Source organism: Mytilus galloprovincialis, chromosome 1 (assembly GCF_965363235.1).
Source record: "Mytilus galloprovincialis chromosome 1, xbMytGall1.hap1.1, whole genome shotgun sequence".
In the NCBI taxonomy this organism is placed as follows: Eukaryota; Metazoa; Mollusca; class Bivalvia; order Mytilida; family Mytilidae; genus Mytilus; species Mytilus galloprovincialis.
Genome location: NC_134838.1, coordinates 3,956,346 through 3,969,876, shown reverse-complemented (window position 1 = coordinate 3,969,876; position 13,531 = coordinate 3,956,346). Strand labels below are relative to the sequence as shown.

General features: G+C 31.5%; 1 protein-coding gene across 1 annotated transcript; it reads left to right on the top strand.

Moving 5' to 3' along the window:
• Positions 1–647: 647 nt before the first annotated feature.
• LOC143063379 (selenoprotein K-like) lies at positions 648–12,517 on the top strand. Its single transcript, XM_076235503.1, has 6 exons — positions 648–805; positions 6,439–6,526; positions 8,859–8,877; positions 9,185–9,243; positions 9,778–9,830; positions 11,924–12,517. The coding sequence occupies exons 1-6, from the start codon at positions 787–789 to the stop codon at positions 11,956–11,958; spliced, it is 273 nt and encodes a 90-aa protein (XP_076091618.1). The 5' UTR covers positions 648–786; the 3' UTR covers positions 11,959–12,517.
• The last annotated feature ends 1,014 nt before the right edge of the window (positions 12,518–13,531 follow it).

The window sequence follows — 13,531 nt, the reverse complement described above, 5'->3', positions numbered from 1 at the left end:
ATGTTTACAACTGATAATGAAGAAATAATCAATATACTTACATAATATGGCCGCAACAAGACTTAGTTGTAAACACGAGCGATGATGATCAAGCAAAGATAACTCTTACAAGAATAAATAAAATCTGTACAGAAAAAAAGTACTACACAATCATATTTATGTTATTATTATGAACAAATACTTATTTTTTGTATTATATTTTATGTAATAAACTAAATAAAAAAAAATTAAAAGTGTGGACGATACGTCTCACAATGTGTGGCCGATATGTCCCATGGACGATATGACGGTATGGCCGACACATCCTAGGGCCGTCATGGAAGTATGGCCGTCGCGTCTCGAAAGCTCATGCACGGCACATAGTCATCAATATTATGATGGAGTGCGGAAACTGAAAGATTAGAAGAAGAAAAATAGTACAGATGACACAACATTTAAAACTAAAGAATAAGCAACACGATCCCCACCAGTCTCAGGTCTCCGGAAGGGAAAGCAGATCCTGCTCCACATGTGGCACCCGTGTATTTAATGTTTGTTTGAAACATTTTCATGGTCTAAGGGCGACAACTTCTAGGATTTAGTGCGGGAAAACTTTATGTTAGTTGTGCGTTTTAAAGATAATGATTTTATACCGTTACATCTAAAACCAGTCAACGTTGATCTATCAAAACAAAAGTCATGGCCTACGTGTGACAAAGTGAGTGGAATAAGTTTCAAGATAAAGATACAACGCCATTCAAGAAATTTATATTCATTGAATGAACACAGGGTGCTAACAAACTAATCATGGTTTACGTCGGACAGGGTAGGTCATACAAGATACATAATACGTTAGATTTTTCGTCCTGAAATTTAATCCAAATTTATTAAATTGATCATAATTATCTGATTTCATTAACTAATAATTGGTGTATTATATATTAGTTCATCATCCAACATTCAATTTAAGACGAGATAGACCTATTCAGGTATACTGAGTTCAGACATTGATTTACTTCATGAATTCGGTAGTACAACTACAAATGTATAGTAGTACTGTTCAATATTAGTCCAAATAGTTACATATGTCATGTATGTATGCTATCTTGAAAGGCTATTTTAATTTTTATTTTTTTCTGTGACTCCTTCACAGGTGGGTTCAAACCAATTTGAAAATTAATTAAAAATTGACATTGCTGCTTCTCCACCAAGCACACTGCTTATAGGAGTAAGAGCAAAGACTGGACACTGGCGGACAGTGGTCAAATCTAGGTCAGAATAACCTGTTTGCTTAGTGTTAAAATTCCTACAGACTGCTACCCTAGTAATCTACACAAATGTAGCACATTAAAAGTCTGCTTAAACTTGTATGTTTGGAACAAGAGAGGGGCGAAAGATACAAGAGAGACAGTCATGACAGTCAAACTCATAGATTGAAAATAAATTGACAACACTAGCATGGCTAAAAACATGAAAAATAAAAAGACAAACAGACAAATAATAGTACACAAGACACAACATAGAAAACTAAAGACTAAACAACACAAACCCCACCAAATATTGAAATTTACAAAGTAGGGTTGATTTATTCATATTGCATTAACATGTTATTGTCTTGAATTTTCATTTAATATGCCACAAACATGTACATGTATGGTTAAGCAGCCATCCATCCATCATCATATTCATTATTTTAAATATTTGAATGAAATATGCATGTGATCACTATCCATCTAAAAGTTTGATTAGAACTCATTGGTGACAAATGTAGAAGATAAATGCAATTATAGGTCAGTACATGTATATAGCCTTCTACAATGAAAAAAAGGTGTACAGTAAACACTTTGGTGAATTCTGCATTAAAGTGAAAAAATTTTTATACGACCGCAAAAATTTAAATTTTTTGGTCGTATATTGCTATCACGTTGGCGTCGTCGTCGGCGGCGTCGTCGTCGTCCGAATACTTTTAGTTTTCGCACTCTAACTTTAGTAAAAGTGAATAGAAATCAATGAAATTATAACACAAGGTTTATGACCACAAAAGGAAGGTTGGGATTGATTTTGGGAGTTTTGGTCCCAACATTTTAGGAATTAGGGGCCAAAAAGGGCCCAAATAAGCATTTTCTTGATTTTCGCACTATAACTTTAGTTTAAGTGAATAGAAATCTATGAAATTTTGACACAAGGTTTATGACCACAAAAGGACGGTTGGGATTGATTTTGGGAGTTTTGGTTCCAACAGTTTAGGAATTAAGGGCCAAAAAAGGGCCCAAATAAGCATTATTCTTGGTTTTCGCACAATAACTTTAGTATAAGTAAATAGAAATCAATGAAATTTAAACACAAGGTTTATGACCACAAAAGGAAGGTTGGGATTGATTTTTGGAGTTTTGGTCCTAACAGTTTATGAATAAGGGGCCAAAAAGGGGCCCAAATAAGCATTATTCTTGGTTTTTGCACCATAACTTTAGTATAAGTAAATAGAAATCTATGAAATTTAAACACAAGGTTTATGACCATAAAAGGAAGGTTGGGTTTGATTTTGGGAGTTTTGGTCCCAACAGTTTAGGAATAAGGGGCCCAAAGGGTCCAAAATTGAACTTTGTGTGATTTCATCAAAAATTGAATAATTGGGTTTCTTTGATATGCCGAATCTAACTGTGCATGTAGATTCTTAATTTTTGGTCCGGTTTTCAAATTGGTCTACATTAAGGTCCAAAGGGTCCAAAATTAAAATTAGTTTGATTTTAACAAAAATTGAATCCTTGGGGTTCTTTGATATGCTGAATTTAAAAATGTACTTAGATTTTTAATTATTGGCCTAGTTTTCAAGTTGGTCCAAATGGGGGTCCAAAATTAAACTTTGTTTGATTTCATCAAAAATTGAATAAATGGGTTCTTTGATATGCTAAATCTAACTGTGTATGTAGATTCTTAATTTTTGGTCCAGTTTTCAAATTGGTCTACATTAAGGTCCAAAGGGTCCAAAATTAAACTAAGTTTGATTTTAACAAAAATTAAATTCTTGGGCTTATTTGATATGCTTTATCTAAACATGTACTTTGATTTTTGTCGAGCATTCGACTTTAGTCGAAAAAGCGAGACTAAGCGATCCTACATTCCGTCATCGTCAGCGTCGTCGGCGGCGGCGGCGTCCACAAATATTCACTCTGTGGTTAAAGTTTTTGAAATTTTAATAACTTTCTTAAACTATACTGAATTTCTACCAAACTTGGACAGAAGCTTGTTTATGATCATAAGAAAGTATCCAGAAGTAAATTTTGTAAAAATAAAATTCCATTTTTTCCGTATTTTACTTATAAATGGACTTAGTTTTTCTGCAAGGAAACATTACATTCACTCTGTGGTTAAAGTTTTTAAAATTTTAATAACTTTCCTAAACCATCCTTGATTTGTACCAAACTTGGACAGAAGCTTGTTTATGATCATAAGATAGTATCAAGAAGAAAATTTTGTAAAAATAGATTTCCACTTTTCCGTATTTTACTTATAAATGGACTTAGTTTTTCTGCGAGGAAACATTACATTCACTCTATGGTTAAAGTTTTAAAAATTTTAATAACTTTCATAAACTATCCTTGATTTGTACCAAACTTGGACAGAAGCTTGTTTTTGATCATAAGATAGTATCAAGAAGAAAATTTTGTAAAAATAAATTTCCACTTTTCCGTATTTTACTTATAAATGGACTTAGTTTTTTTGCCAGAAACAAAACATTCATTCTGTGGTTTAAGTTTTTAAAATTATTAATTATAATTTCTTAAACTATCCTGGATTTCTACCAAACATACACAAAAGCTTGTTTCTGATCATAAGATATCATTCAGAAGTAAATTTTGTAAAAAAAAAATTCACTTTTTCCGTATTTTACTTATAAATGGACTTAGTTTTTCTTCCAGTTAACATTACATACAGTCTGCAGTTAAAGTTTATAAAACATTTATTAGATTCATAAACTATCCTGGATTTTTTACCAAACTTGGAAGCTTCTTTCAATCAAAAGACAGTATCGAGAGGGAAATTTTTATTGATGTTTTTTCTCATTTTTGTTGAGTCTGCGATTAACAGCAAAAGTAGGCGAGACACTGGGTTCCGTGGAACCCTTACGAATTTTTGATTATGGGCCCAGTTTTCAAGTTGGTCCAAATCAGGATTCCATATCAAGTATTGTGCAATAGCAAGAAATTTTCAATTGCACAGTATTGCACAATAGCAAGAAATATCTAATTGCACAATATTGTGCAATAGCAATTAATTTTCAATTGGAGTTATCTTTCTTTGTATAGAATAGTAGTTGATAATATATGTTGGAAATTTGCCAGACATGACTATGATGTCATTTTCTATTTTTATTTCTATTTTTATATGCCAATAACTTTATGTAAATAACTTCATTGGAAATTTGCCAATATAGAATGTTGCTGATGAAGTTTTTTTTATTGTTTTATACAATAAACAATGTATATTCACTTTTACTACCAACCAATCTTTACCATTCAGTGATAACAAGCACTTTACTTTACATTTTAATATTTTATGATGTATTTAAAAAGAGTAGTTATTGTTGCAAACTCCATTAGAAATTTGAATTGATATCAGTTTTGGAAAAAGGGAAACAGGGATGTGAAAAAAAAATGGGGAGGGGGGGGGGGGGTTAAATTTTTCTCATTTCAGATTTCATAAATAAAAAGAAATTTCTTCAAACATTTTTTTGAGAGGATTAATATTCAACAGCATAGTGAATTGCTTAAAGGCAAAAAAAAATTTTTAAGTTCATTAGACCACATTCATTCTGTGTCAGAAACCTATGCTGTGTCAACTATTTAATTTTAGATTTAAATAAGTTTGAAGAAGAAATCTTTAATTGATTTGTAAAATCTTGACATTTGTTTTGTGTAAAAAAAACCCATGTAATGTCAAAAATTTGATCACAATCCAAATTCAGAGCTGTATCACGCTTGAATGTTTTGTCCATACTTGCCCCAACTGTTCAGGGTTCGACCTCTGCGGTTTGTGCATTTGCTCTTGGTCTCTTTTCCATTCTAGTGATTTGTATTATTTATTCCTTCAACTTATTTTTATGGATAAGAGACAAGGTGGACCTCTGTTAGCAAACTATTTCCATTCTCAATTTAATATGGTGAATTAATAAATTATTAAACTATTTTTGCTGACACTCTGGCATGGCAGAAAAAAAATTTGAGACAACTAAAATAACTTATAAATAATAACAATAACAATTGTTTTATGATGTGACATTTTATCTAATATATATATTCTATGATATTATATTCTCTTCATGTGAATTGAAATTTTAATTTTATCTTCATTATATGTTCATGTGGTAAGAATCACAATGTATTGTGTATTGTTGTCATTATGTCCCGTCAGGGGCCCTTAATTGGAAAATAAAGAACTTTGAACTTTATACTGACAGTACATGTATAGTAAGCTTTAAAAGACCTGTCATGAAAATGTAAAACATTAAATTCATATGAGAAACTAACAGTATCTAACAGCCTATTTTATAACAATCAAATTATGTAAGCAGTGGCGGATCCAGAAATTTTTATAAGCAGGACCGACTGACTGACAGTCATGCTTCATTGATTCCCTATATAATCTGGCAACCAAATTTTTCCCAGAAAAAGGGGGGCCCCCCTCTAAATCCGCCTCTGGTAAGAAAGACATGATAGACATGAATCAAAGACTATAATTCACATCAATTTCACCTCAAACGAGCTTATACGTGAAACTCACGTGAAAACAATTTTTGTGAGTTTCACGTGATTCTCATGTGAAACTCATGTGAATTTCACATGAAAATCACGTGAAATTTTTTCTCGTGAAATTCACATGAATTTTTAAAAAAGAGTAATTCAAATAACATCTAAATTTTCAAATTTAATTAAAATCATGAAAAATATCAATTTTTTTTTGTTGTAAATTTCACGTGAAATTCATGTGAAAAATTTCATATCAGATTCATGTGAATCTCAATTCACGTGAAATTCACATGAAAATTTTCACGTGAGTTTCTTGTATAAGCTCGATTGAGGTGAATCTCATGTGAAATTTTAATAAATCTGTGTCTTCCAATGGACAAGATGGAGCTTTTGCCATAAGTCATATGCCTTAAAGATAGAACTTGTAAGATGTTTATCTCAGACAAGATAGAGCTTTTGCCACAAGTTGTATGCCTTAAAGATAGAACTTGTAAGATGCTTATCTCAGACAAGTTGGAGCTTTTACCACAAGTTGTATGCCTTAAAGATAGAACTTGTAAGATCTCAGACTTGGTATATACTGAAATAATAATAAGATAAACTTGTATAATTTTATGTATTACATCTTTATAAACATGATAGTGACAGACTGTTTATTAGACACAAGAACTGAGGTTTTGAAGCATATAATACATAAAATCTTTTTTTACAGGAGGTCAAATGTTGGACTCCAGGTCACCATGGAGACTATCAATCATTCCAGAATTATTTTGGTCCATAGTTAACTTTTTTGTTTTGTTGTAAGTAGACATATTTCTTTCTTTATGAAAATTCAATTAGAAATTAAAATTGCTTTCATACATTTGTTTTTCTTGTAACATTAAGATTCTGTTGTTGACTTTAATAATAAATATAGGAACAAAATTTGTAATAAGCATAAAGATAACAAATCTGTAAAAATGAACAGGTACAGTTATAGTTCAAAGTCTCATTAACCTTCATTTCAAGGAGTTTCTTATTGCTTAAAGTTTTGATTGTTTTCTAAATATTTATACAAATAAGTTTTTCCAAAGATTTTAAATTTCCAGTCATGACAGCTTACATGTATCTGTTAATTATAAAAAAAGCTTCGGTAGTTTAAAAATATATTATTTTTTATCTCAAAAGTCACAATCTTGTCACAAGAAGATCAGAATTAACAGCAGGAGGAAATAAAAGACAAGAAAAGCAAAGTTTAAAAAATGAAACTTCTTGAAATTCATTCACTTTCCTATGTGTTTCCTATGTCACAATTGCCCAGTAAGATCTTGTTTACAATCGCCATTCTCCTATTCACAATTGCCCAGTAAGATGTTGTTTACAATCGCCTTTCTCCTATGTCACAATTGCCCAGTAAGATGTTGTTTACAATCAGCATTCTTTAGATTGATGTATTGCAATCAGCTAGTCTGTTTGTCCAACAAATATTATTTCATAACTCTTTTCTCAGTTACTATTGAGCAGAATGACTTTATATTTTATTTACAGTGTAAGAGAGTAACCAGTTGCACTGTGTGAGCACTTAACTTTCTGTCAGTCAATAATTTCCTGATTTTTAACCGGATTTTTGTGACAAAAATGTCGGTTATTGATTTGGGGATGTACGGCGGGCGGCCGGGCGGGCGGGCGGCAATCAAATGTTGTCCGTGCATTAACTCATGAACCGTTCAACCAAAGCTTTTAAAATTTTAATATGTTATTACTGACAACTATACGAAGGTCAAGTTCAATAATGGCGATTTTGACTTTTACCGTTCAGGAGTTATGGTTCTTGAAAGGCGGCAATCAAATGTTGTCCGTGCATTAACTCATGAACTGTTCAACCAAAGCTTTTAAAATTTTAATATGTTATTACTGACAACTATACGGAGGTCAAATTCAATAATGGCGATTTTGACTTTTACCGTTCAGGAGTTATGGTTCTTGAAAGATTGAAAAATGGAGTTTTCAGTCGTGTCCGTGCATTTACTCATGAACTGTTCTACCAAAGCTTCCCAAATTTTAATATGTTGTTACTGATGACAGAATGGAGGTCAAGTTCAATAATGACGATTTTGACTTTTACCGTTCAGGAGTTATGGTTCTTGAAAGATTGAAAAATGGTGTTTTCCGTCGTGTCCGTGCATTTTCTCATGAACCATTCAACCAAAGCTTTTGAAATTTTAATATGTTGTTACTGATGACAAAATAGAGGTCAAGTTCCATAATGACGATTTTGAATTTTATTGTTCAGGAGTTATGGTTCTTGAAAGATCGTAAAATGGCGTTTCAATTCACGTTGTTGCATTTACTCATGAACCATTCAATCTAAGCTTTTCAAATATTATTATTTCAAAATGATGATACTGATGACAAAATGGAGGTCAAATTTGATATTGATGATTTTCACTTTCACCATTCATCAGTAATGGTTCTTGTGATATTGCCAGGACACAAATAAATGTAAATAAATCCGGTTTGCTGTCGTTGTGACAGCCTCTTGTTTTTCAATAAGATGAATGAACTCATTTTTGAGTGACACATTTCTTCACTGAACATAATTGGTTTCATATTTGGTCAAAAGCTTGACTCTAATCAGTTGTAAGACATGAACACTTTTGCTTCCAATCTGTCAGACATTGTTTTCCTGTTTGTATGCAGATACTATGAGTTTGAATAAATTAACTTATTTTCATCACACTTTTCTTAAGCACTTCTGTACAGAATGACTTCTGGTCTGCGGCTTGCCAGAGATGACTGGTAACTTTAAGTGCTTTAAGGAATTGGTCAGACACCTACTTCCTGTCTTTCTATTACTTTGAATTACCGGTACTAGTGGGGGTATGCTTAGTACAACACTACAGGCAGCTTCATGTTAAAACTCTCATTGAAAGGGATAAACAAAAGTATAACTTCCTGAAAAAAGTTGTGCTACTTTTAGGATTCCAATTTTTTTTATCAACTAGCTTGACGTCTATGGAAATTTTAAAAGTTTGACATTGAATGAGTGTACTTTATATACCTATTATTAATGTTTATTTATTTTATATACCTATTATTAATGTTTATTTATTTTACATACCTATTATTAATGTTTATTTATTTTTCTTTCAGTTTTAGAACTCTCATAAATGTAAGTATCATGAGTAATAGAGTTTGCTTTTACAAGACCATATTAAATATATCATGAACACTGAAAATAAACATTTGTAATTTTGAAGACCTCGTCATATTATGTAAATAACCTGTCACTATGGCATGTTTTATTGAAATGTTACATTAAAATATATTCTCTGGAAATTACTGAATGCAGCAAATTGCCATGCAACTATAATACCTCTACTTTCTTGTGTGCTTATTACATTTGACAGAAAAAAACAAATTAACGAAAAATATATTACTACATTATGACATTTTAAATATAAATTTTCTCTTTCCAGCCAAGTCTTTCTAAGGAAGGAAGTACATATTCTAGAGACTACAGATCTGGGGGAGGAGGGTAAGTCTTATATTATCAAGCTATTGTATTGTTTAATCTTAAATTTAGAAAAAAATGTCCTACTGTGGATTCATTTATTTTCGAGGGTACCAATTTTCGTGGTTTGAAGAAAACTTGCATTTTCTAAGATATTTAATTTCGTGGTTTTGGCAAAGTCTGCATACATTCCTTTAGAAAATTTGCAATTCGTTGAATATTTAAATTCATGGTTTCCATGTACCAAAGAAATCCACCAAAATTGGTATCCAACAAATATTAATGAATCCACACTATTACATGTATTCATCTGCAAATTAATAAGTTTGATCCAGCCATAGATTGGTGGTAAATAACAAAGAATAATTCATATTATTTTATTGGCGTTTTACATTAATCCAAATCGACTAATGAGGAATTATTTATGTTTTGTTCAGTAATTAAGCCACTTTAGTCAAATTGAATTTGAATTGTTACTTTTGTCACACTTTTCTCACAAACTACTTAACAAAAGACTTTTAAGTTCATTTTCTATTTATTTGATTGATTTTATTTTAGGGGTCCACCAGCGCCACCTAGAAGAAGAATGGGAGGATTCAGAGGAGGTGGAGGTAAATTATTTAACTTATCTTGACAACACTGTGAAATAAGTTATTTTTAGCTCACCTGGCCCTAAGGGCCAAGTGAGCTTTTCCCATCACTTGGCGTCCGGTGTCGTCTTCCTGCGTCCGTCGTCGTTAACTTTTACAAAAATCTTCTCCTCTGAAACTACCAGGCCAAATTTTACCAAACTTGGCCACAATAATCATTGGGGTATCTAGTTTGAAAAAATGTGTCCGGTGACCCGGTCAACCAACCAAGATGGCCACCATGGCTAAAAATAAAACAGGGGCAAAATGCGGTTTTTGGCTTATAACTCAAAAACCAAAGCATTTAGAGCAAATCTGACATGGGGTTAAATTGTTTATCAGGTCAAGATCTATCTGCCCTGAAATTTTCAGATGAATCGGACAACCCGTTGTTGGGTTGCTGCCCCTGAATTGGTAATTTTATGGAAATTTTACTGTTTTGGTTTATTATCTTGAATATTATTATAGACAGAGATAAACTGTAAACAGCAATAATGTTCAGCAAAGTAAGATTTACAAATAAGTCAACATGACCAAAATGGTCAGTTGACCCCTTTAGGAGTTATTGCCCTTTATAGTCAATTTTTAACCATTTTTCGTAAATCTTAGTTATCTTTTACAAAAATCTTCTCCTCTGAAACTACTGGGCCAAATTAATCCAAACTTGGCCACAATCATCATTGGGGTATCTAGTTTAAAAAAATGTGTCCGGTGACCCGGTCAACCAACCAAGATGGCCGCCCTGGCTAAAAATAGAACATAGGGGTAAAATGTAGATTTTGGCTTACAACTCTGAAACCAAAGCATATAGGTCAAATCTGACATGGTGTATAATTGTTTATCAAGTGATGATCTATCTGTCTGGAATTTTCAGATGAATCAGACAACCCATTGTTAGGTTGCTGCCCTGAATTGGTAATTTTAAGGAAGTTTTGCTGTTTTTGGTTAATATCTTGAATACTATTATAGATAGAGATAAATTGTAAACAGCAATAATGTTAAGCAGAGTAAGATTTACAAAAAAGTCAACATGACCAAAATGGTCAGTTGACCCCCTAAGGAGTTATTGCCCTTTATAGTCATTTTTTACCAATTTTTCATAAATTTTTGTAATCTTCTACAAAAACCTTCTCCTCTGAAACTAATGGGCCAAATTTAATCAAACTTAGCCACAATCATTATTAAGGTATCTAGTTTTAAAAATGTGTGCCGTGACCCAGCCAACCATCAAAGATGGCCGCCATGGCTATAAATAGGGCATAGGGTGGAAATGTAGATTTTGGCTTACAACTCTGAAACCAAAGCATTAAGAGGAAATCTGACAAGCAGTGAAATTGTTTATCAAGTCAATATCTATCTGCCCTGAAATTTTCCGATGAATTGGACAACTGGTTGTTGTGTTGCTGCCCCTCCCCCCCCCCCCCCCCCCCCCAAATTGGTAATTTTTAATGAAATTTTGCCATTTTTGGTTATTATCTTGAATACTATTATAGATAGAGATAAACTGTAAATATTAATGTGAAACGCCAAAATATGGACAACTTTATGTTAAGGGGGTCTTTAAATCTTTTGAATGCTTTCGAAATGCTAATCTTTAACCATTTTCAGCTGTACCAAATCACTGGTTTACTTTAAAATTTAGGAATAAAATTTATTTACTGTGTAATTGCATCCCCCTTCTTGCTTTTTGAGGCATACAACATGAAGAAATAAAAATGGAAGGGGTATAAAAAAAATATTGGCAAATAACTCACTGTCCACACTAGGGACTATATTGATGGACAATGAAAATCAAAGGACAATAACTGTGTTCCATATACAAATATTTGATCATTCAATTAGTTCATACATTAAGCAAGCACCAATTAATCAATCAGTGAACCCTGTATAAAAATAAGGAGATAAGGTGTGATTGCCAATGAGACAACTATCCATCAGAGTTCAGATTACATGGATATAAGCAATTATATGTTTTGTTTATCTTTGCTTTGGCTTTATATAGTATTATATAATTTGATGTATTTAATTTTTAAATAATGTATAATAAATGTTTTTTTTTTGGTTATATTTTGTAGGTGCCCCGAGTCCTCCACCAATGGGAGGTGGATGAGGTCGATAAATGATCCAGATACTGTGAGGCCCCAGCAAGCCTTGTATACTGGATCCCTGTTCAATGGTCTTTGGAGTAATAAACATGGAATAAAGATGTCATTATGTTTACCGAACTGTTATTAATGAACCTACAAAATGTATTACGCGAAATTTAATCTTTTTTATAAACATACAGGAATAGCAATATTATATACATAAGTGATGATATATGTTCATTGACATTGTTACATGTTAGTAATATTCTTTTTAAATTTTTATGTATTTATATAAACAGCTACAAATTACATAATGTATATATTTTAGAATTAACCATTTTAGTTCTTAAAAACCCAAGGCAAATTCCTTGGTTTTTTTTTTTTGGCACTTCTTTATCTCTCAGTACTATTTTTTTCTAAAAAGGATGTACAACGATCCAATATTTTCTATCCTTTTAGAGTATCAATCAATACATTTATAAAGCTGCATTATAAGAAAAATATCAGACTTAGTGAAATTTTAAAAGTCCTTCTTATTTCATAATAAGCTTTTATTTAACAAATAACAATGCATTTCTAATACTTATCATGGACAATTTATTTAGTTTATTTATTTCAAAGACCAGCACATTGATACTTGAATTAACTTTTGAAAAGTTGTATGACAAGTTTTCTATAAACTTCACGAGAAGTAAGGAAACTTTGATGTATTCAAGTTTAAATGTGTCCCTGTTATAATCTGCCAAAAGTTGTGATATATGTATATTGTTATGTTAAAAGTTTTAAATAAAATCTTTATTCTACAAAAAAAATCTGAAAAATATTTGTATCATCTCTATGTACAGTGTAATAATTGTTTATTTGGTTGGTATATATGCTCATTTTTTTTCCCATTAACTTTGAACACAATCCATTTTCTTGTTTCATTTCTTCCTTATATTTTATCAAAGGAAATATTAATGTTCATGTAATCTCTCACTCCTGATGTAATTTTATCATGTTGATAGTCCTGATCATAAGTTATTATAATAATGTAAATATTTTGGGACTGAGGTTTTGTGTCTCATTCATATATATTTAAATGTCTGATATTTAATTAGATTCAGTCTATGATGTATTCTTATTCATGCAATGTCTGAAATTTAATTAAGATTCTGACTATTGTGTATTGCAATCATATCATTGTCATCTTATAAATGTGGAAAAGTATGTTTATAGCTGTAAATAAAGGGATTTTATCATGATTTCTCTTTTAATAATATCACATGTTGATTTAGATGCCATGTGCTGGAAAATAGTCTGACAGGATGGAAATGCAAAAAAAAAAATACAATTGATCCTTACCACAAGATGTAATGTTGATCATATTTGGATGAAATGCAATTAACAAATGGTTTGTCTAGAAATATGTCTGTGGGTCTATGAAGGTAGTGATATTGAATAGGACCTACACAACTTTTGGGAACATACTTTTAAAGTATTTTTCATGTTGCGGTAAATACATGTTCTCAAATAGATGACTTACTACCTTTAGATAATCTACATGTACATAAAATTACCATGAACCTCAAATATCAAAGTGATAACACTTAACAG

What these genes read in the sequence shown, in the direction of transcription:
- LOC143063379 (XM_076235503.1), top strand. An exon ending in TACAGATCTGGGGGAGGAGG is followed by an intron (nt 9,244 to 9,777) that starts GTAAGTCTTATA and finishes ATTTTATTTTAG; the next exon opens with GGGTCCACCAGCGCCACCTA. An exon ending in AGGATTCAGAGGAGGTGGAG is followed by an intron (nt 9,831 to 11,923) that starts GTAAATTATTTA and finishes TATATTTTGTAG; the next exon opens with GTGCCCCGAGTCCTCCACCA.